The sequence below is a fragment of the Nicotiana tabacum genome, chromosome 19 (assembly GCF_000715075.1).
Source record: "Nicotiana tabacum cultivar K326 chromosome 19, ASM71507v2, whole genome shotgun sequence".
NCBI classification, from domain to species: domain Eukaryota; kingdom Viridiplantae; phylum Streptophyta; class Magnoliopsida; order Solanales; family Solanaceae; genus Nicotiana; species Nicotiana tabacum.
The window spans coordinates 69505773-69526758 of NC_134098.1; the positions used below are offsets into that span (position 1 = coordinate 69505773).

The 20986-nt window shown below is 40.0% G+C and overlaps 1 protein-coding gene across 1 annotated transcript; it reads right to left on the bottom strand.

The window, feature by feature from the left end:
- Window positions 1-15224: 15224 nt before the first annotated feature.
- On the bottom strand, window positions 15225-18145 carry LOC107762255 (L-cysteine desulfhydrase). The gene is made up of 2 exons (XM_016580605.2): window positions 16624-18145; window positions 15225-15377 (listed from the first exon to the last, which is right to left on the bottom strand). The coding sequence occupies exon 1, from the start codon at window positions 17983-17985 to the stop codon at window positions 16627-16629; it is 1359 nt and encodes a 452-aa protein (XP_016436091.1). The 5' UTR covers window positions 17986-18145; the 3' UTR covers window positions 15225-15377; window positions 16624-16626.
- Between the last annotated feature and the right edge of the window lie 2841 nt (window positions 18146-20986).

Consider the following 20986-nt stretch of genomic DNA (forward strand, 5'->3'; position numbering starts at 1 on the left):
TGGGAGGCAAGGCAAGTTCATAAGCAACCTCCCCAACTCGCTGCAATATCTCAAAAGGACCAATGAACCTCGGGCTCAACTTGCCCTTCTTCCCGAACCCGCCCTTCATAGGCGATACTCGAAGCAAGACCCGCTCATCAACCATAAATTCCAAATCACGAACCTTACGGTCCGCATAACTCTTCTGTCTGGACTGGGCTGTGCGAAGTCTCTCCTTAATCACCTTCACCTTATCCAGGGCATCCCGGACCAAATCTGTACCCAACAATCGTGCCTCGCCCGGCTCAAACCATCCCACTGGGGACCGGCACCGCCTACCATACAAAGCCTCATACGGTGCCATCTGAATGCTGGACTGGTAACTGTTATTGTAAGCAAACTCTGCAAGTGGCAAGTATTGGTCCCATGACCCTCCGAACTCCATCACACAGGCACGGAACATATCCTCAAAAATCTGAATCGTGCGCTCGGACTGCCCGTCCGTCTGAAGGTGAAAGGATGTGCTCAGCTCCACCCTAGTACCCAACTCCTGTTGTATGGCTCTCCAAAATCGTGATGTGAACTGCGTACCTTTGTCTGAAATGATGGATACTGGGATACCATGAAGGCGGACAATCTCTCTGATAAAAATCTCAGCCAACCTCTCAGAAGAATAAGTGGTCAATACTGGAATAAAATGAGCTGACTTGGTCAGCCGATCCACGATCACCCAAATAGCATCGAACTTTCTCAAAGTCTGTGGAAGTCCAACTACAAAGCCCATGGTGATCCGCTCCCACTTTCACTCTGGGATCTCTAACCTCTGAAGTAATCCACCCGGCCTTTGGTGCTCATATTTGACCTGCTGACAGTTGAGACACTTGGCCACAAACCCAACTATATCCTTCTTCATCCTCCTCCACCAGTAGTGCTGTCTCAACTCCTGGTACATCTTCGCGATACCGGGATGAATGGAGTACCGCGAGCTGTGGGCTTCCTTGAGAATCAAATCCCAAAGCCCATCTACATTGGGCACACAGATCAGGCCCTGCATCCTCATCACACCGTCATCACCAATAGTCACATCTCTGGTATCACCTCGCCGAACCCTGTCCTGAAGAACTAGAAGATGAGGATCATCATATTGGCGCTCCTTGATACGGTCATATAGAGAAGACCGAGCAACCACACAAGCTAATACCCGGCCAGGCTCTGAAATATCCAATCTCACGAACTAGTTGGCTAAGGCGTGGACATCCAAGGCTAAGGGCCTCTCAGCTGCCGGAAGGTATGCCAAACTCCCCAAACTCTCTGCCCGGCGGCTCAAGGCGTTGGCCACTACATTGGCCTTCCCCGGGTGGTATAATATAGTGATATCATTGTCTTTCAGTAGCTCCAACCACCCCTGATGATGCAAATTAAGGTCCTTCTACCTGAACAAGTGCTGTAAACTCTGGTGATCAGTGTAGATCTCACAAGGAACACCGTACAAATAATGACGTCAGATCTTCAGGGCATGAACAATAGCTGCTAAGTCGAGATCATGAACCGGATAATTCTTCTCATGCACCTTCAACTGTCTAGACGCGTAGGCAATCACCCTACCGTCTTGCATTAGTGCCGCTCCAAGGCCAATCCTCGAGGCATCACAATAGACAGTGTAGGACCCCGAACCTGTAGGCAATACTAATACTGGGCTGTAGTCAAAGCTGTCTTGTGCTTCTGAAAGCTCTCCTTACACTCCTAGATCCACCTGAACGGAGCACCCTTCCGGGTCAACCTGGTCATAGGTGCTGCAATGGATGAAAATCTCTCCACAAAGCGATGGTAATACCCCACCAAACCAAGGAAACTGCTGACCTCCATAGCTGATGATGATCTAGGCCAACTCTGCACTATCTCCACCTTCTTCGGATCTACCTTGATCCCATCACAAGACACTATGTGGCCTAAGAATACCACTGAATCAAGCCAGAATTCACACTTAGAAAATTTTGCATACAATTTCTTCTCCCTCAAAGTCTGAAGCACGGTCCTCAAGTGTTGCTCATGATCTTCCCGAGACCGGGAATATACCAGGATGTCGTCCATAAACACAATGACGAAGGAATCAAGATAAGGCCGGAACACACTGTGCATCAAATGCATAAAGGCTGTTGGGTCATTGGTCAGCCCAAATGACATGACAAGAAACTCATAGTGACCATATCTGGTCCTGAAAGCAGTCTTCGAGATGTCCGGCTCCCGAATCTTCAACTGATGATAGCCAGAACGCAAGTCAATCTTGGAAAACATCCTGGCACCCTGTAACTGATTAAATAAATCATCGATGCGAGGCAAAGGATACTTGTTCGTCACTGTAACCTTGTTCAACTGCCGATAATCAATACACATACACATAGAACCATCTTTCTTCTTCACAAATAAGATCGGAGCACCCCAAGGTGATACACTGGGCCTGATGAAACCCTTATCAAGCAACTCCTGCAACTGCTCTTTCAACTCAGGAGGAGCCATACGGTAAGGAGGAATAGATATGGGCTGAGTGCCCGGCAACAAATTAATGACGAAATCAATATCTCTATCGGGTGGCATACCCGGAAGATCAGCTGGAAACACATCAGGGAAATCCCTCACTACTGGAACTGATTCAACTGTAGGGGTATCAATACTGACATCTCTCACATAGGCCAAATACGCATCACACCCCCTCTTAACCATTCGTTGAGCCTTAAGAAATGAAATGACCCTACGGGGAGTATACTCTAAGGTACCTCTCCACTCTAATCTCGGCAAGCCTGGCATAGCCAGCATCACGGTCTTAGCGTGATAATCAAGAATAGCATAATGGGGCGACTACCAGTCCATGCCCAAGATAACAATAAAATTTACCATACTGAGTAATAACAAATTGGCTCTGGTTTCAAAACCACTAAGAGCAATCAAACACGACCAATATACGCGGTCCACAACGAGAGAATCTACCTCGGGAGTAGATACATAAACAGGGGAACTCAAAGAATCCCGAGATATCCCCAAATGTGGAGCAAAATAAGAAGACACATATGAATACGCAGAGCCTAGGTCAAATAATATTGATGCATCCCTATGACAGACAGGGACGATACCTGTGATGATTGAATTTGAAGCAACGACCTCTAAACGGGCTGGAAGGGCATAGTACCCGGCCTGGCCTCCCCCTTTAGGGCGACCTCGATCTCCCCGACCTCCACCTCGAGCTGGCTGAGGAGGTGGGGTGGCAGCTGGGGCTGGAAGAATGGCCGGAGGACCCGGTGGAGCACGTGGAGGCTGATAAGTCTGTGAAGGTGCACCCATTCTGGCTCTGGGGCAATCTCTAACTATGTGACGAGTGTCACCACACTCAAAACAACCCCTCGTAGGATGCAGCGGCTGAGACTGACTTGAACCTGGCATGCTGGACTGGCTGGAAATAGCACTTCGAGTAGGAGGCATAATGGATACTAGCGGTGCATAATAGGGCTCCTGAGGTCTAGGAGGAGCTGGAACACCGCTAGCTGCTAGAAGAGCTGAATGAACAGGGCGACTCACAAAACCCCTACCATAGCGTGTTGTTGGTGCATGAGCTCTTGAATAATAACCAGTCTCTCGAGATCTCTTGGCCTCTCTCTCCTCTCTGTCCCGGGCAAACATGCTTTCCACTCTCCTGGCAATGCTCACTGCCTACTGATAAGTGATGTCCATCTCCAACTCCCTGGCCATACTGGTCCGAACACTGGGGTGGAGTCCCTCAATGAAGCGACAAACCCTCTCTCTGACTGTAGCAACCAGAGCCGTTGCATGGCGAGCTAACTCACTGAAACAGACTGCATACTCCGACACAGTCATAGCACCCTGACGCAGCTGCTCAAACTCTACACGCCAAGTATCCCTGAGGCTCTGAGTAACATACTCACGCAAGAACATCTCTGAAAACTGAGTCCAAGTGAGTGAGACTGCCTCGTCCGGACTACTCAGCTCATAAGCACGCCACCACTGATATGTTGCTCCCCTCAGCTGGAAAGCGGTAAAAGAAACCCCGCTCGTCTTCACAATGCCCATAGTGCGGAGAATACGATGACGCTCCTCAAGAAAACCTAGAGCATCATCTAAAGCTAGTCCGCTGAAAGTAGGTGGGTGGTACTTCTTGTAGCTCTCAAGTCTGAGCTGCTCTGCCTCAGAAGCAGCTGCCCTGGTCTCATGCTGAACCGAAGACACTGGGGGCAAAGGAATATACTCTGGGCCTGATCTACCTGGAACCTCTTTTCAGGAGTGTGGGCTGCAGGAGTCTGTGCCCCTCTACCGGCCTGAGATGTAGCGGGAGCTATCGGAAATAGTTCAGCCTGAGCCAAAGTGCTGAACATGCTTATGAACTGAGCTAAAGTCTCCTGGAGGGCTGGAGTAGCAATATGGATCTCCGGTGCTGGCCCTCCAGCTGGAGCTGTTGGGGGCTCCTCTGACGTAGCTCTCGCAGATGCTCGGGCTACACCACGTGGTCGTCCTCTACCCCGACCCCGGCCTCTGGCGGCTTTGGCAGGGGGCTCAGGTGCCTGATCGTCGGTCCTCCCAGTATGGGTCCTCACCATCTGTGAGAAAGAATATAATAGAGTTTTAGAATTTTGATGTCAATAACTCGCAAGACAAGGAAATCAAAGGAATATGATTATTCTTAACAGTTACATAGCCTCCTGAAGATAAGTACGGACATCTCCGCACCGATCCGCGAGACTCTAATAAACCGACTTATGACTCGCGACTCCTATGAACCTAGTGCTCTGATACCAACTTGTCACGACCCAATATTACGAAAAATATAAAGAAAACACAATATTTTAAAGATAAACAGCATATTGTGAATAGCCAAGAGTAGTACCACTCGACATATACAAAATAATTTTTCAAGACCCGAAATATCACTAAGTCACAGGCTGCTATAATCTATGTAGTTCTATACAAAAGTTTGAAGATAATAATAAAAGTCTCTAGGCGAGGGAGTAGAAGAGGACTCCGAAGATCTGCGGACGCAAGCAGAAGTACCTTGAAGTCTCCTAGAATCAGCAACACGCACTAACCCCGAGGCTGATAGCTCGCACCTGGATCTGCACACGAAAACATGTGCAGGAAAGGGCATGAGTACACCACAATAGTACCTAGTAAGTGCCAAGCCTAACCTCGATCGAGTAGTGACGAGGTCAGGTTAAGGCCCTACCGGAGTAAATATAATAAATTAAACGGTAAAAGATATAAGTAAAATTTACGGTAACACAGTTAAAGAAATTCTCAAAAATTTAACAGTTAAGGGAGCCCTCGGCTCAGAACAAGGTAAACACAATGGGAAATCTCCCGGGATACCGTTCTATAGTTTCGAATGAATATGCAGTACAGGGGGATCTCCCGGAATACGTCCGTAGTCCCAAAGTAAATATGCAGTGCTGGGGGATCTCCCGGGATACGTCCGTAGTCCCAAAGTAAATATACAGTGCTGGGGGATCTCCCGGAATACGTCCGTAGTCCCAAAGTAAATATGCAGTGCTAGAGGATCTCCCAGAATACGTCCGTAGTCCAAAAATAAAAATGCAAGACAGGAGGATCTCCCGTAATACGTCCGTAGTCCCAATTTAAATATGTAACGCAAGATAAAATAACAGGTATGGTATCGAGTTATACAGTTTAAATAAGGAAAGTAGGGACTTAACTAAACATGTCGCACAGAATGTCAGATAAGTAGTTAAAACACGTAAGCATGCTTCTCTAGTCTAAGCTAAACAATTAAACGTATTAGTGTAATTTAGTAAGGGAAACCCATTTATGATTTAGAAAGGAAAAACGGGATTTTTGCAATAATAGCCCGCGTACGTACTCGTCACCTCACGTACACGGCGCTCACACCTCAATTAATATCAAACATCCTAAGGGGAAAGTCCCTAACACAAGGTTAGGCAAGCCACTTACCTCGAACCGCTCAAATCAACTCGATATCACATTCTTGCCACGAGTATCCAACTCCAAATGGCCCGAATCTATTCAAATTAATTGCATAATATAAATATAACCACAAGTAACTAATTTAACTAATTAATTCGAAGCTAAACCGTAAAATTAGGAAAAACGCCCAAAAAGTCTCTCCGGGCCCACGTCTCAGAATCAGGTAAAAATTACAAATTATGAACACCCATTCACTCACGAGTTCACTCGAATAAAAATCATCTAAATCCGACGTCAAATTCCCATTCAAATCTCAAATTTTCAATTGGGGAACCTTTTCCTCTATTTTCAAACTTCTACCCTCAAATTTCATAATTAGACGAGGAAAACAATAATGCATTAATGAAATATACACGAATTAGAGTTAAGAATTGTTATCCACTGATTTCCTCTTCAAAACCCTTGCAAAATCGCCTTCTTCCGAGCTAAAATTTGAATTGGTGAAAAATGAGGAATGAACCCTCGAATCTGCCTCTTCAACCGAGCGATTTCCGCACCTGCGCTCATGAGGCCGCATCTGCGATCACGCACCTGCAAAAAAATCATCACAGGTGCGAAAGTCACTTATGCGGGTTGCGGCCGTATCTGAGGGCAATTCCCCGCACCTGCGGATACCGTACTTGTGGTCCAATCGGCGCATCTGCGCATTTCACTAAGGCAGCCAGGCTCTGCACCTGCATCCACGCTTCGCACCGCACCTGTGCTCCATCACCAACCCCACCAGTTCCGCATCTGCGCACTCTCTCTGCACCTACAGCTCGCGCACCTGCGACCTCCCTTCCGCAGGTGCAAAACACCAGAACAAGCAAAGGCACAAGATTTTTCCTAAGTCCAAATTCATTCCGTTAAGCATCCGAAGTACACCCGAGGCCCCCGGGACCTCGACCAAATATACCAACCAATCCTAAAATACCATACGAATTTAGTCGAGCCTTCAAACTACATCAAACAACACCAAAATCATGAATTAAGCACAGATTCAAGCCTAAGAATTTTGAATTTTTTTAAATTCTACAAGCGACGCCGAACAACATCAAATCTAGTCCAAATGACCTCAAATTTTATACACAGGTCACAAATGACACTACGAACCTACAGTCACTTTCAGAATTCCATTCCGAGCTCGATATCAAAATTTTCACTATCGGACGAAATCGCCGAGAAACTAACTTTTGCCAATTCAAGCCTAAATCTACTACAGACCTCGAAAACATATTCCGGACACGCTCCTAAGCTCAAAATCACTCAGCGGAGCTAACGGAGTCGACGGAATTCCATTCCGGATCCGTCTTCATACAGTTCCGACTATGGTCCAATTTCTAAGGCTTAAACTCACAACTAGGGACTAAGTGTCCCAAAACTCCCCGAATTCCATAACCAATCACCCCGGCAAATCCCAAAAGCAGAAACAAATGTGAGAAAATCAGATATTAGGGGATCGAGGCTCTAATTCTTAAAACGACCGGCCGGGTCGTTACAGAGAGGTAACGAAATAGCAAATCCAAGAAGAACGAGTTAATTTTTTTTTATCATTAGTCTTTCTTTCTATTCCTACTGCTCTTTTCTAATTTCTTCTTCTATTATTTCTTCCTACAAATATTTTTGCTTTATTTTTGCAAATGTAGATTTAATAAAAGTTAGTGTTCTTAGCATTATATTTAAAATGCTAATGAAATCAGAAAAATTTACTTCAAATTGTTTTGGTTTAGTTTGTATAACTGACTGATTTTACAAACGCTAGTATTGATAGTTTGTGCCGACAGTTAAGTAAAAATCTCCCTCTCAATTAATGGGGGTGCAAAGAAGAAAAATAGGAGGGAAGAAGAAAAGCACCATAATAATATTTTACTAAATTGATATCTGAATCTCTCAATTTTCAAAATATCTCTCTAAACCTAAATGACATAATATTTATTGATACTCCTGTGTCAAACTATTTCAAGCCCTTGAGTTTTTAACAAAGATGATAATTGAAATTAAGAATGGGAAGACCCTTTTGGACAACAATATATTTTGAGAAATAAACACGATTTTGATATGATAAAATTCCAAACTCTTTTTTTATTGCTTTCAAAGTTTTTAGGCTGTAAAAGTTTTGACAAGAAAGCAAACGTTCAGTTTGAAAGTAACAGTACAAATTAAGGGAGGAATAAAAATTTATCACTCAAATTATTACACAGTCCAAAATTTCTGCATAAATTTAATGAAGGAGGAGGATATAAGAAATTCATTTTATTTTCGTGAGTTAATTATTTTTTATTTTCTAGATCCTTATTCAATTTTTAAAGGTTTAGGAAGGGATGTATTAATTATTATTAGCACTCACGCCTTTCTGAGAATAAAACTTCTTATGCCGGAGAAATATAGGGCAAGCATCGACATGGCTTTAACTTTTTTTTTTTTTTTTTTTTTTTTGTGATAGGCTATTTAATGTTTAATCTGATACATGATGTTTTTCAATTTTTACAGTTGTGTTACGAATTACTAGAAAATGATGATCTTTTTTACTTTAATAAATTTACCAGTTGATATTATGTGAAAGTTTCGCGTGGATAAATTAACTAGTTTTAGAATAAATGCCTTCCATGCTCACTAACAATTTGAACATAATCCTACAGAGATCTCATGTCGTTTTTACTAATCTCCCGTAATTTATTTATATTTTCATATTGACTTTTTAATTGAAAATAGGTCTTTTAATATATTTATTTCTCAAAAGTGTACTTTATCCTGATAGAATCGACCTTCTCTTCTTTCATTGCCTACGAGAGAAAACAAAGAAAGTAAAGAGAATATCAAAAGAAGCCGGATAAGCTCTCGAGCTTTAGTCTAATGATATAAGCGCAAACTAGAAATTTGAACGTTGCTACAGATAAAAGTCAAATGCCTCAGTGGAAAAATACAGGAGCGAACCATTAATCATCAAAGTATTGACCAAACTAGATATATTATGAACAAACTTTTCAAAAAAAATCTAATACTATCTAGTGACACATATGATTCAAAAGGAACACTTAGTTAGAAGCTAGATTATTTACCCAAAGGTTAAGGGATCAGGTCCCACTTAGTACTTATTTTTCTCCTTTCTTTTATTTTTTTCCTTCTCTACTTTCTTTTATTTTTTTCCTTCTCTACTTTCTTTTATTTCGAACTCATACTCCATTTCCCACTTTCCGTTTGTTCCCCAAACATATTTCTAATGAGTACTTTATCTCGCTAATCACAATTTATAGTAAAGCCCTCGTTTTAAGTTTGTGTGTGTCTCTCGTGCTCTAAAAATCTTGCTCTTAAGAAAATTTTGCTTTTAAATATGAGCTTTCTCTCTCAAGTCTCAAGAAGATTTTGCTCTTTAAGTATATTTATCTTCTTCTATTTCAATTGTTGATGAAATATTTCTTGAATTTACATCTAAGAAGTAAGAAGATTGGCTTTAAAAATTTTAAATTTTTTGGTGAGTGATCCTTTTCCTATAACCAATTTGCTAGAATATTGGCTTAAAAAATTTCAGCTGGCTAAAGCTTTGATACAATTGTTTGTTTTAAGTGACTTCTCAAGGTTTTGTTTCTAATAAAGGTCCTTTATTGTAGAAGTTTTAGGATTAACTCATACACGGTGATATAATTGCACTTGGATAGGATATTTATTTGTTCTCACTTGATATAGTAGTGCACCATGTTTTAAAAATTCTAGATCCACCTCTGATTGAGCCTTCAAATTTCTTTAGTTATAAGATGTTAGTGAAAAGTAAATGCCATATTCTCGTGTTGTCATCTGTTCAGAATAATTTAACTGTTGCTTTTGAATTTCTGAGACTTTCTAGTCAATTCGACGATATTTCAATGCATACTTACTATTTGAGGCATCTCAAAATTCGCTGTTCACTTAAATCAAATAATAAAATGTGAATAAAATAAATTGAAAGAAAAAACTCAACATAAAATGGCGCAAAATGACAAGAAAATGGAATAAAATATTTGCTTCCTTCTCTTTACCGTGTTTTCGTGATTACATCTTAAGCTACAGTATTTACTTTGTTTCTTCACTACTGAGTCGATGGTGAGAACTAAGTGGAGTTAAACTAAACATGGTAATTTTATAAGCGCTAAAGCAAATGATTTTATTGATATAGGTAAGATGGGGTAAGGAGCAAAGAAGTCTAGAACTCATTCTTTTTACTTGAACCAACCAGACCTCTCCGTCACTTACCTAGTTGTCAAAAGAAGATTAACCGTTGATAAGTATAGGGTTATAGTGCCTCCTTCTGCACCTAGTTTCTTTGTTTAGTTGATAACAAGTGAAAGAGCGAAATTTCTACTCAAAAGTGTGACATAGCGGTCAACAAAATGGCACAAATTCTAAAAGGAGAGACAAAAAAATATTAAGCAATTTCTTCTCCCTCGACTAAGCCTAGAGGGCAAAGTTAACCAGCACTTATACTAGTAGAAGATAGCATGTATTCAGTGGACCAATTGAAGTGTGAGCAAACATACCCAAACATCACCGTTATACCCATCCAACAACAATAACAGACCCAGTGGGATCCAATAAGTGGGGTCTAGGAACCTTATCTCTACCCTGGGGAGGTAGAAAAGAAGTTTCCGAAAGACACTTGGCTCGAGAGGAAGGACCAAACATCACCGTTATCAAACAAAAAAATAATAACTTTAAAGGTTCGAGCAAGCGACAAAGCACAGCCCAAGTTGCTGCTTTTAAGTTTTAACTGATACGCAGAGGTAGGAAGAATGGTTTTACAAAGACACTAAAAGATATTAGTTGTTCATTGGGAGATCTGTGTTGTTTGTTCTATTTGATTCCTAAGATTACCAGATGAGTGCTGATCGCTGAGCAATCCCCTATACAATACTTATATTAGGCTAACGTGGAATCAGCTTTAACAAATGTTTGATACTCGAACTCAGGTTCCCCCAGTGAAGTCAGAGACAGAAATACAACCTAATGTATATGAATATTGGCAAGTACTTACTTAATCTCTCCACTTGCGAAGTATAGTAGCCTCGATGCCACAATACTGAACAAGATGTGACTTGGACTGAGCAGTTAGGACAATATTGATAGATAACACACGCCACTTGGTCAAAGTACTAACATATTACACACAACACAGAAGGTGACAAGCAAGAAGATTTACTAAATTGTGAAGAATAGCATAGCAAGGAGCTAACCAATTAGGATGACTGGCACAACAAACTAAGATTAGCAGCACATCCTTGGGGGGAACTAATGAAATTCAAAATAATTACAGCGTCCCAGTTGTTTGTCTGAGACTACCATCCAGGAGTAGCATAACAGGCTCACAAGCGACAAGATAATGTTTTCTTTTGTAATTATCAAGTGCAACTAGAAAAGCATCTGACTACTTACCAGCAGTACTAGTGTGTGTTTTTTGGAGGTCATATAATGCCAATGCAGAAAATCTCCAGACACCAGAAAGAAGGAAAAGAGCTCGACTCCACATGATTTGGCAGCCAGCGAAACATTGCCATCTTGGCATAACTTGCAGATTATCAAAAGCAACAAGACCTTATCTACGAATTCCTTATCAATCTCAGAGAACAGCCAATGGTGGAGTCCAGTATCATTCTCTTGAATAACGTGCAGGCAAAGCAAGGAGATAACAGTAACAACTATAGCATATTCACAAAAAGAAAGAAAAAAGGTATATATGTACATGGGCATCTTCGTCTAACATAAGACAGGGAATTAACTGGAGAAAATAGCCTACTATCACAACAATAAATTACAGTCACGTAGCAAAAATCGGCACCTGATCTTAGATTCAATAACATATAATGATGTAACCAGAGAGGCGTAACCTTGCTATTTACTACATTAGAATCTAAGGTTCTCTTGCACTCGACCTGATCTTATACTTTATTGCGTATCACAATATGAAAAAAAAGGGGGTGTCCTAGATGTTCTAATAACTTGAATGCAGATCAGAAATGACACATGTTATTTGTGAGACCTTGTCCTTTTACAAATATGGATTCTCAAGTTATTTTGCAGAAGGTGTATATGAGATGTTCTATATAACTTATAAGCAGATCGGTACAATGAGCACATCTTATTTTGTGAAACATAGTTTTTCTAGAAATATGGATTCTTACATTATTTTGAAAAACATTCCACCTTCTATTTGTTTTGGTTTTTTAAAAGCGCTAAAAGATTCAAAAAGTCAGGACCAGAAAATGTGAACACCTTATACCAAATGGACGTTTTTTCATAAGGTAACCAAATGGACATCTACTAGCTCCTACTCGGACTCCTTGGTAAAGAACATCCATTCCTTTTCTTTTCTTATCCTTTCTTTGTCTGTCACCTGTTCTTGATTTGTGTATTATTAAAAAGGGGTTCATTCAGCAGTTAAAAACAAGGACAAATGCAGCAAACTGATACAGACTAAGAAAGATAAGAATCAAGCTCCACTATCTCGGTGTTAGAAAATCTCTTAAAAAAGTTCTCCATGGATAAACATAAAAGTCGCCATCAGGGCTTTGGTGTGGTGATAAGAATGCAATGCATGATATGTGAGTTAGGCGCACGTCATGGGTTCAAACTCAAACCGTAGACATAAGCCTGGTACTTAAATGGATAAAGGTAGAGGGACGGGCCTATTATCTACCGAGACGCAAACCGTGCACCACTGCTTCTCGGGGATTTCTCGGTCATCAAAAATATAAACATAAAAGTCAAAAAAGCATGTACAAGCTCTGTTCAGAGTCCACCAACACAAACCTATAACTTGCTTCTCAAAGTGCATCAGTTGAGTACTGCTCAATCTTAACACTGCTTTGACTAAACCATTTGTGGCCTCCTGCTAGCATCCTTTCATATGACAAATATGGTAAATAACACTTGGTAAAGATGTAGGTGCGTGTTTATTATTTAAGTAAATTCTAGAGAAGGCATAACAATGTCAAGCTATCCCTGGAAGGCGGCTCACTACTTCTTGTAGCCACCTTCCTACTTGCCCATACAATATTACCACAAGAAAGACAAAGGCCAAAAAGACTTCATTTACATTTAAAAGACTAATTTGGCATGGGTTATGACACAAAGAGATTAACAACAAATAAGAAACCAGTGAACAAAACTCAAGCGACACCAAACAAAAGAGAGAGAAAGAGAGAGAGAGAGAGAGAGAGAGAGGAGAAATAAATTAAGACCCCAAACACTCGTCTAAAAAAATTATAAATGAGCTAGTAGAGAAAGATATAAATTTCCAAAAGTATTCCTTCTTTAAAGATTGCAAACATAATGACATAGCAGTAAAAGAGCAGTAAATAAGTAGTCTTTTCTTTCTAGTCCCTTTTTGGTGTACTCATGAGGTCCATATTTGTATAGAGGATTGGATCTCATTTGTTGAGAACCATATTTTGGTGTAGGGTTCTCTTTTTTTGGTATATGGCTTGTACAAAGGGTTCCCCCAAAATGTTAATAAAATATCAAAAAATAAGATCACTGCCTTCCAAGAATTAACAGAAAAAATGGAATGAAGAAAACTATTTCCAACAAGAACTCTAATCTCTACATCCTTCCAATTTTATCCAGTGCCTCGAAGGGATAACAACGACTCTAATTTCTACCCACATTGATTTATTCTGGCTATGCTTCATATTCCCCTGACTAAGGAGAAAATGTCTGTTCTTCAGGTCTGTTTGGTTTTCTCCAACCAAAGGGACAATTTGTCTGCATCCTCTACTTGATTATCTGAGAAACAAGCTAAATTTGGATAGTTTGACATCAATCTATACTTGAAAGGGTGGCAAAAGGGTTGGTCGGATCAAACTGTTCATAAAAAAGTAGGCGCACAAACAAAACCCATTTCACTGGGCATAAAATTGACTGGTTCCATTTCCCTTCTTCCACATAGATCTCTTCTTCTCTATTGCTTAAATAGCACTATTAATTAGCCCTCCTTGCTCATTCAATCATTAAGATTACCTGAATCCTCAATTTTCTGGGGGTATGTCAAGAACATCATGCAACACTTTTTTTTTTTTTGATAAGATAAATTGTATTAATCAAAAGGTAGAGAACTCACGTATACACGAAGTATACCAAAAAACGTAGAGAATTTACATCAGAACATGATTCTCTACAAAAAAACGCCCAATCTTCTATACAAGTAGGGGCATATACATAATAACAAACGTGCATACAACTTTGCCCCATTCATGCAACACTTCTAGTTGAATTTACAGAGGAGACTGGTTACATGTAACAGGTGAAGCTTGACGATAGTAATCGTTATTTGTCCCTACACAGAAATGTGGATGCCCAGTTATGAACCATGTTTTTGAAACTTTTTGGCTTCACTGAACAATACCTAACATGGTGAAAGGTACTCTTCTTTTCATATGGTAAACCCCACCATTGGCATGAAATGTCCAAATGTAGAGATACATATAGTGAGAATTAATATAGTCGACCCCAACTAGCTTGGAATTGAGGCATGGAGTCAATACCTTTCCCACTTTGCTCCTTTGGAGACTCAAACCCCTTACCTCTAGGTTGGTAATGTAATTGTCTTTCCACTGGAGCAACCTCACTTGTCACGGGGAAAGGTATGGGATTGAAGCTAAATAGCTAGAGAAAAGGATATAGAAAAGACTCTTCCAGCATGTACATTGGGGTTGGTGTGGATAGAAAGGAATAATAGGATATTTTAAATTAAAAATAGAAGCTAGCAATAAACTACTACAGAAGTGTATTTTTCTACTAGTTTTCTGGAGTATCGTGAAAAAGGAATATGATATAGGTACTTCAATGTACTTGATGCAGTATTTTCTTGATACTGCTATATAATACAAAAAAATCTACTTTATTAAAAAAAAAATATAGGTACTTCAGTGGAGTTCCTCAAGTCCCTAAATGACTAAAGAGAAACTAATGCTTGTAATCTTCTGTACAGTTCCAGCACTTTCATGGTGCTTTTTATGAGGAAAAAGTCTTACATCACTTATCAAAAGACACATACTTAGAACAAGAGGGGGGGAAAATCTTCAGCCAGCAAGCAGTGGAAGAATTGCCAGTTAGGAGCTGCTTAAGGATGGAAATTATTTAAAGCTGGGGAGCAAAGATGGACCTAAAGGGAGTGTAGACCCCATGGATAGTGACTAATTAGGAGAGAAGAAAGCGTCTGGGAAATCAAGGCACCAACAAGAAGCAACAAAGTCTTCAGAGTGACATAGAAATACAATCATAATTCTACTTCCAAATTGAAACAAATAATAGGCATTTATTAGCTTACAATTCTTCTCGTACAAGGATTATTCTCGATAACAGGAAAACTTCTACAATTTGTTTTTCCAGAGAACAAAACTTGAACCAAACTAGTGAAACAACCTATCAAGGAACTCTCTGCAGAACTCCTGCAAAATAGAAAACAAAGAAGAATAAATAAGATTACCTACTTAGCTTTCACTGTAGAAACTGACCAAATATCTTATAAACTAAAAGCAGGTTATACAACTGAAAATAAACATGAAACAAACCCTCAAACATGCTTCAATACCTGGCTATATGAACTAAAGAAGATTTCATCTTTTTCCTTAATTTGGATTTTGCATGAAAACACCTTGTTCAGAAAGTATCTTCTTGGTTTGATGTTGCCAATAGGGTTGACAACCCATTTTCTCAACCAATGTGTGACATTCTAATACCTGTACACCCACCGCTTAACATCTAAAGCATGGACAATATGACATGAGGCTCAACATGGGATAAACCAATAATAGGAATCCCACTGACTCTGATACCATGCCAAAGGCCTAATTCAACCTCAAAAGCTAGCTCATGAGGCGAGGACTGTCCATTTCTATGTAAGGAGACAACAACTCATTCATGTATAAACACTCGGGAGAGGAAGTGGATCATCTCTTACTACATTGCAAGATAGCATTGCTCCTGCGGTGGGAATTTTTAAGCTGGTTTGCGATACAATGGACCAGTCCAAGTACTGTGAAGGATGCAATATTTAGTTGGGTCTTTAGAGGATGGAAGAGAAGATGTGGGCCATATGATATTACTTGATTATCACTTATGCAGATAAAATATGGAGGAATAGAAGAGCTTTTGACAGGAAAGAGCTTGATTTTTGTAGCCGTAAGAACAGCCTCCTGTTTCTAATGTCTTTTTGGTGCACCACCCATGCTAACCCTATTTATACGGAAGATTGGGTATTTTTGTAGAGAATCGCATATCTATGTAGATTCTCTATTTTTTGGTATACCTCTTGTATACAGGAGTCTGCCCGATCTCAGTAAAACTACACTTGATCAAATAAACGGACACAACAGCCCATTCCTCCCAACCAATGTGAGACTTTAAAAGAGCAAGCACTAAGGAGACAGCAGCCTAGTTTGTTTACATTTCCAGTCAAATCTCCATGGAAGATATCATTGAAATATAGAAACAAGAAGCTGTCTTCATTTGCTTATCACCAAATAGCTCCATCATTAGAAACACTGTCTTATTTAAGTGAGTAGAAAAGAAATTTGACACAATGCACATGGAAATAAACTGAAGTACAGCACAATAAACTTGTGCAATATCTAACTGTGCACTTAAATTAACGATCATGTGCTGAAGAAGAAAATTGTACAAGCACAATGATACCTCTTATTCTGGGCTAAGCATCTTACAAGTAACTCCATCGCGCACCAGCTGAAGAATTGCATCCTTCAACTTTAGATAGTCATCAACTGTATTGTAAACCTGATGAGAAATCCGTACATATCCTGTAACACGGGCATCACCATCCTGGAAGTCTTTTATTTCCTCGCAGTGAATTGGGACTTCTATCCCAAAATGGCCACGCAGACGAGTTCTCAAATTTAAAGCATCATTATCACTGAGAATCCTAAGGCTAGCAGGCAAACCAACCATTGCCATACTTGGACACATGTCAGGAGGGCAACCAAGTGTTGTTCCCCAAGCGGTGGCCAACATTTGCCCCATTTCAACCACAGCATTATGATTCCTCATCCTAATCCCCTCAATCCCACCCTCAAACCTATTTATAAATTCTAACACCTCAGGTATAACTAGCTGAGAGCTGTAGTCTCGTGTCCCGATCCATGCACTTTCAATGGCTAGTCCATTACCATATTCATGTGACACCACAGGATGATGTAGATCAGGGGATACAGGCGATTTACGACAGTACAAAAAGGCAACTGATGGAGGACAAAAGAACCACTTGTGCAAGTTGCTTACATAAAAATCAGCTCCAATTTCTTCAACATCCACGTGAACATTGCCAATGGCGTGGGCAGCATCGACAAACACCCGCTCTACGCCTTCTTCCCTACAAATCTTAACCAAATCACGCACAGGAACAACAACACACGGCATTGATGTAATGTGATCAATGATGGCCAATCGAACCTTTTTCCCATTGGCTTTTCCCTTGGCCAATGCTTTTCGAAACTCGACAACAATCTCTTCTTCCGAACGAAGAGGAAACGGCAAATGAACAACGATCACAGAACCACCAGCACGGGTGACGTAAGCCTCAATTGATTTCTTAACGGCCTGAAAAGCACAATGAAGCATGACGACGGCGTCTCCTTTCTGGAAACGGCCTTCAGCGAAGGCCCAGCCGACGTGTTGAAGGACGATAGCGGCGGCAGTGGTAGCGTTATCAACAAGAGACACCTCATCCACATGTTCAGCATTAATAAGGTCCTTGATAATCGTCCGGGAGTGAAGAATACGCTTTTGCAAATGATTGAAGAAGAAGTCGTCGGGTTGTTGGAGGAAACGGAGCTGCCAACGCTTTTGAGCTGCGATGATGGACGACGGACAGCTACCGAAGCTGCCGTTGTTGATACGGGCTATTCCCGATTGGTGGTGGGCGAACTCTGCTCGTATTTCGGAGTCCGTAATGAGAGCGGAGCTGGATAGCTTGGGTCTCTTGGCTAAATGGTTGTGATCGGAGCCGTTAGTTCTGTGGTCATCGTCGTTAGTCGGTTCCATTAGGATCAATCAACAGGTTTGGAGGGTGAGAATGAGGGTTAGGGTTAGGGTTTTGGCTCCCCGAAAGAGACGAGCGATAGGATATGGAGGTACATCTCACTGCTGAATTTCAAAATGTTCTTTATTTTAGAGGATAGAGACGTCGCCTTTTGGCAACACACTAATGCCGCAATTTGTTTTATTTTCTAAGAGAAATGAAACCAACAATTCAGCAATTTTTACCTTTCTGCTATGAAAATAATTATATCGTGGATATTCATTTATTACTCCACTATAGATCTTCTTCTATTATCCATTTAGTATTCTGTTGAAATTTATTTACAAGCAGCTAATGCAGGCAGGTTGCAAGCAGCTCAATAAAATAATTTGCAGCAGCTTCTTATTAAACAAGCAGGTTGCAAGCAGCTCATGCAGACAGCTTACAAGCAGCTAAAGAAAAGCCTTGTAGCTACTTCCTGAAAAGCCTCGCAGTTGCTTCCTTTCTTCTATAAATAGAAGAGTTTTTAGTTCATTATGTACATAAGTTTGAAGTTTGAATAATATATCAGTTTATCTTTATACTTGTCTTTACTTTACAGTTCTTATTTTATAACACGTTATCAGCACGAGACTCTACCGTCTCGAGAAAATACTTTGAAAGTATTAGAGGTACGAACTTTTTTTTTCTAAATAATGTCAAATCTTTCTAAACTTGAGTTTGTAATCCTGGATATATCGGGCAAAAGCTACATGTCTTGGGTGTTTGATGCCGAAATTCATCTTGATGCGATGGATCTGGCAGACACCATCAAAGATAAAAATCAGGCATCAAACTAAGATTGTGCCAAAGCAATGATATTCCTACGCCATCACCTTGATGAGGGCCTGAAAATGAAATATCTTACTATTAAAGATCCAGTCATACTGTGGAATAATTTGAAAGATAGATATGACCACCTGAAGATGGTCGTTCTTCCACAAGCACGTTATGATTGAACTCATCTAAGGCTACAAGATTTTAAATCTATCAATGAGTATAATTCTGCTATGTTCAGAATTATTTCCCAATTAAAACTATGTGGTGATAATATTACTCATCATGATATGTTGGAGAAAACTTTTATCACTTTTCATACCTCGAATATGCTCCTGCAGCAGTAATATCGAGAGATGGGATTTAAAAAGTATTCTGAACTTATCTCACATCTTCTTGTAGCCGAGCAACATAATGGGTTATTAATAAAAAATCATGAAAGCCGACCTACTGGTTCTTGTCCATTCCCTGAAGTGAATGAGACGAACTTCCACCAAGCTAAGCGTGGAAGAGGACGTTGCCCCAGTCGTGGTCATGGTCGTGGTCGGGGAGAAAACTCTAATCGTGGTAATAACAATGCACCAAAGAACCCTTCTCACCACCAGCAGTGAAAAAGGAAGGAACAAAAGTATGAAGCAGTGCAAGAAGCAAAGCCAGAAAATACATGCTATAGATGTGGAGGAAAAAGGCACTGGTCACGTACATGTCGTACGCCAAAGCACCTGGTTGAGCTGTATCAAGCCTCCTTGAAGAAGATAGAGAAAAATGCTGAAGCAAATTTTATTTCTGAAGATAATGTAGACTTCATGCATTTGGATGTAGCTGATTATTTTTGCACTCCCAAAAGGAGAAACAAGTCATGTGATCGGTAGTGAATATGTAGAAATGTAAATATTTTAATTTTTGTTGTTTGTAGTAGATAGTATGGTTATGTAATTGTTGTACATAAATAAAAGTTATGCTTTGATAATAATGTTTACTATCATATTTATTTTGTTTATGTCATTTTGAAAAATATGGATAATCCTCAAATTATGTTTGGATCAAAGACCAATCATGAAGATATTTGTGTAATTGATAGTGGAACAACTCATGCCATATTCAAAGATCATAAATACTTTTCTTATTTGTATAAGGAAAAACAAATATTTCTATAATTTCTGGTAATATAAGTTTGATTGAAGGCTCTGGAAGAGCTGTTGTATTTCTGTCCAAGGGAATAAAATTTATTATAGACAATGCATTATTCTCCTCCAAGTCCCGAAGAAACTTGTTGAGTTTTATAGATATCCGCCGAAATGAGTATCATGTTGAGACAATAGATGAAATGAACGTGGAATATCTTTGTATTACAAAGAATATTTCTGGCCAGAAATGCATTGTAGAAAAGTTACCAATTTTATCTTCTGGCTTATACTATTCAAAAATTAGTACAATTGAAGCGCACTCCATCGTAAATCAGAAGTTTACTGATTCAAATACTTTTGTGCTTTGGCATGGCCGTTTGGGCCATCCTGGATCAATAATGATGAGACGGATTACTGAAAATTCGAGTGGGCATCCATTAAAGAACCCGAAGATTCTTACAAATGATGAATTTTCTTATGATGCTTGTTATCAAGGCAAAATGATCACTAGACCATCACCAATGAAGGTTGGCATTGAGTCCCCTACCTTTTTAGAACGTATACATGGGGATATATGTGGACCTATTCACCCACCAAGTGGGCTGTTTAGATATTTTATGGTCCTAATAGATGCATGTTCAAGATGGTCTCACGTTTGCCTACTATCATCTCGCAACATGGCGTTTGCAAAGTTATTAGCCCAAAAAATTCGATTAAGGGCACAATTCCCAGATTATCCTATAGAGGCTATTCGCCTTGATAATGCTAGAGAATTCTCATCTCAAGTTTTTGATCATTACTGTCTATCAGTTGGAATAAAAATTGAATATCCTGTAGCTTATGTTCATACTCAAAATGGCCTTGCAGAGTCATTTATTAAACAGCTATAATTGATAGCAAGATCACTACTTATGAAAATAAAATTGCTCATTACTGTTTGGGGCCATGCTATCTTGCACGCAGCATCACTTATCCGTCTCAGACCAACACATTATAATAAATATTCTCCGTTACAATTAGTTTTTGGTCATGAACCAAATATTTCACATCTACGAATTTTTAGACGTACTGTACATGTGCC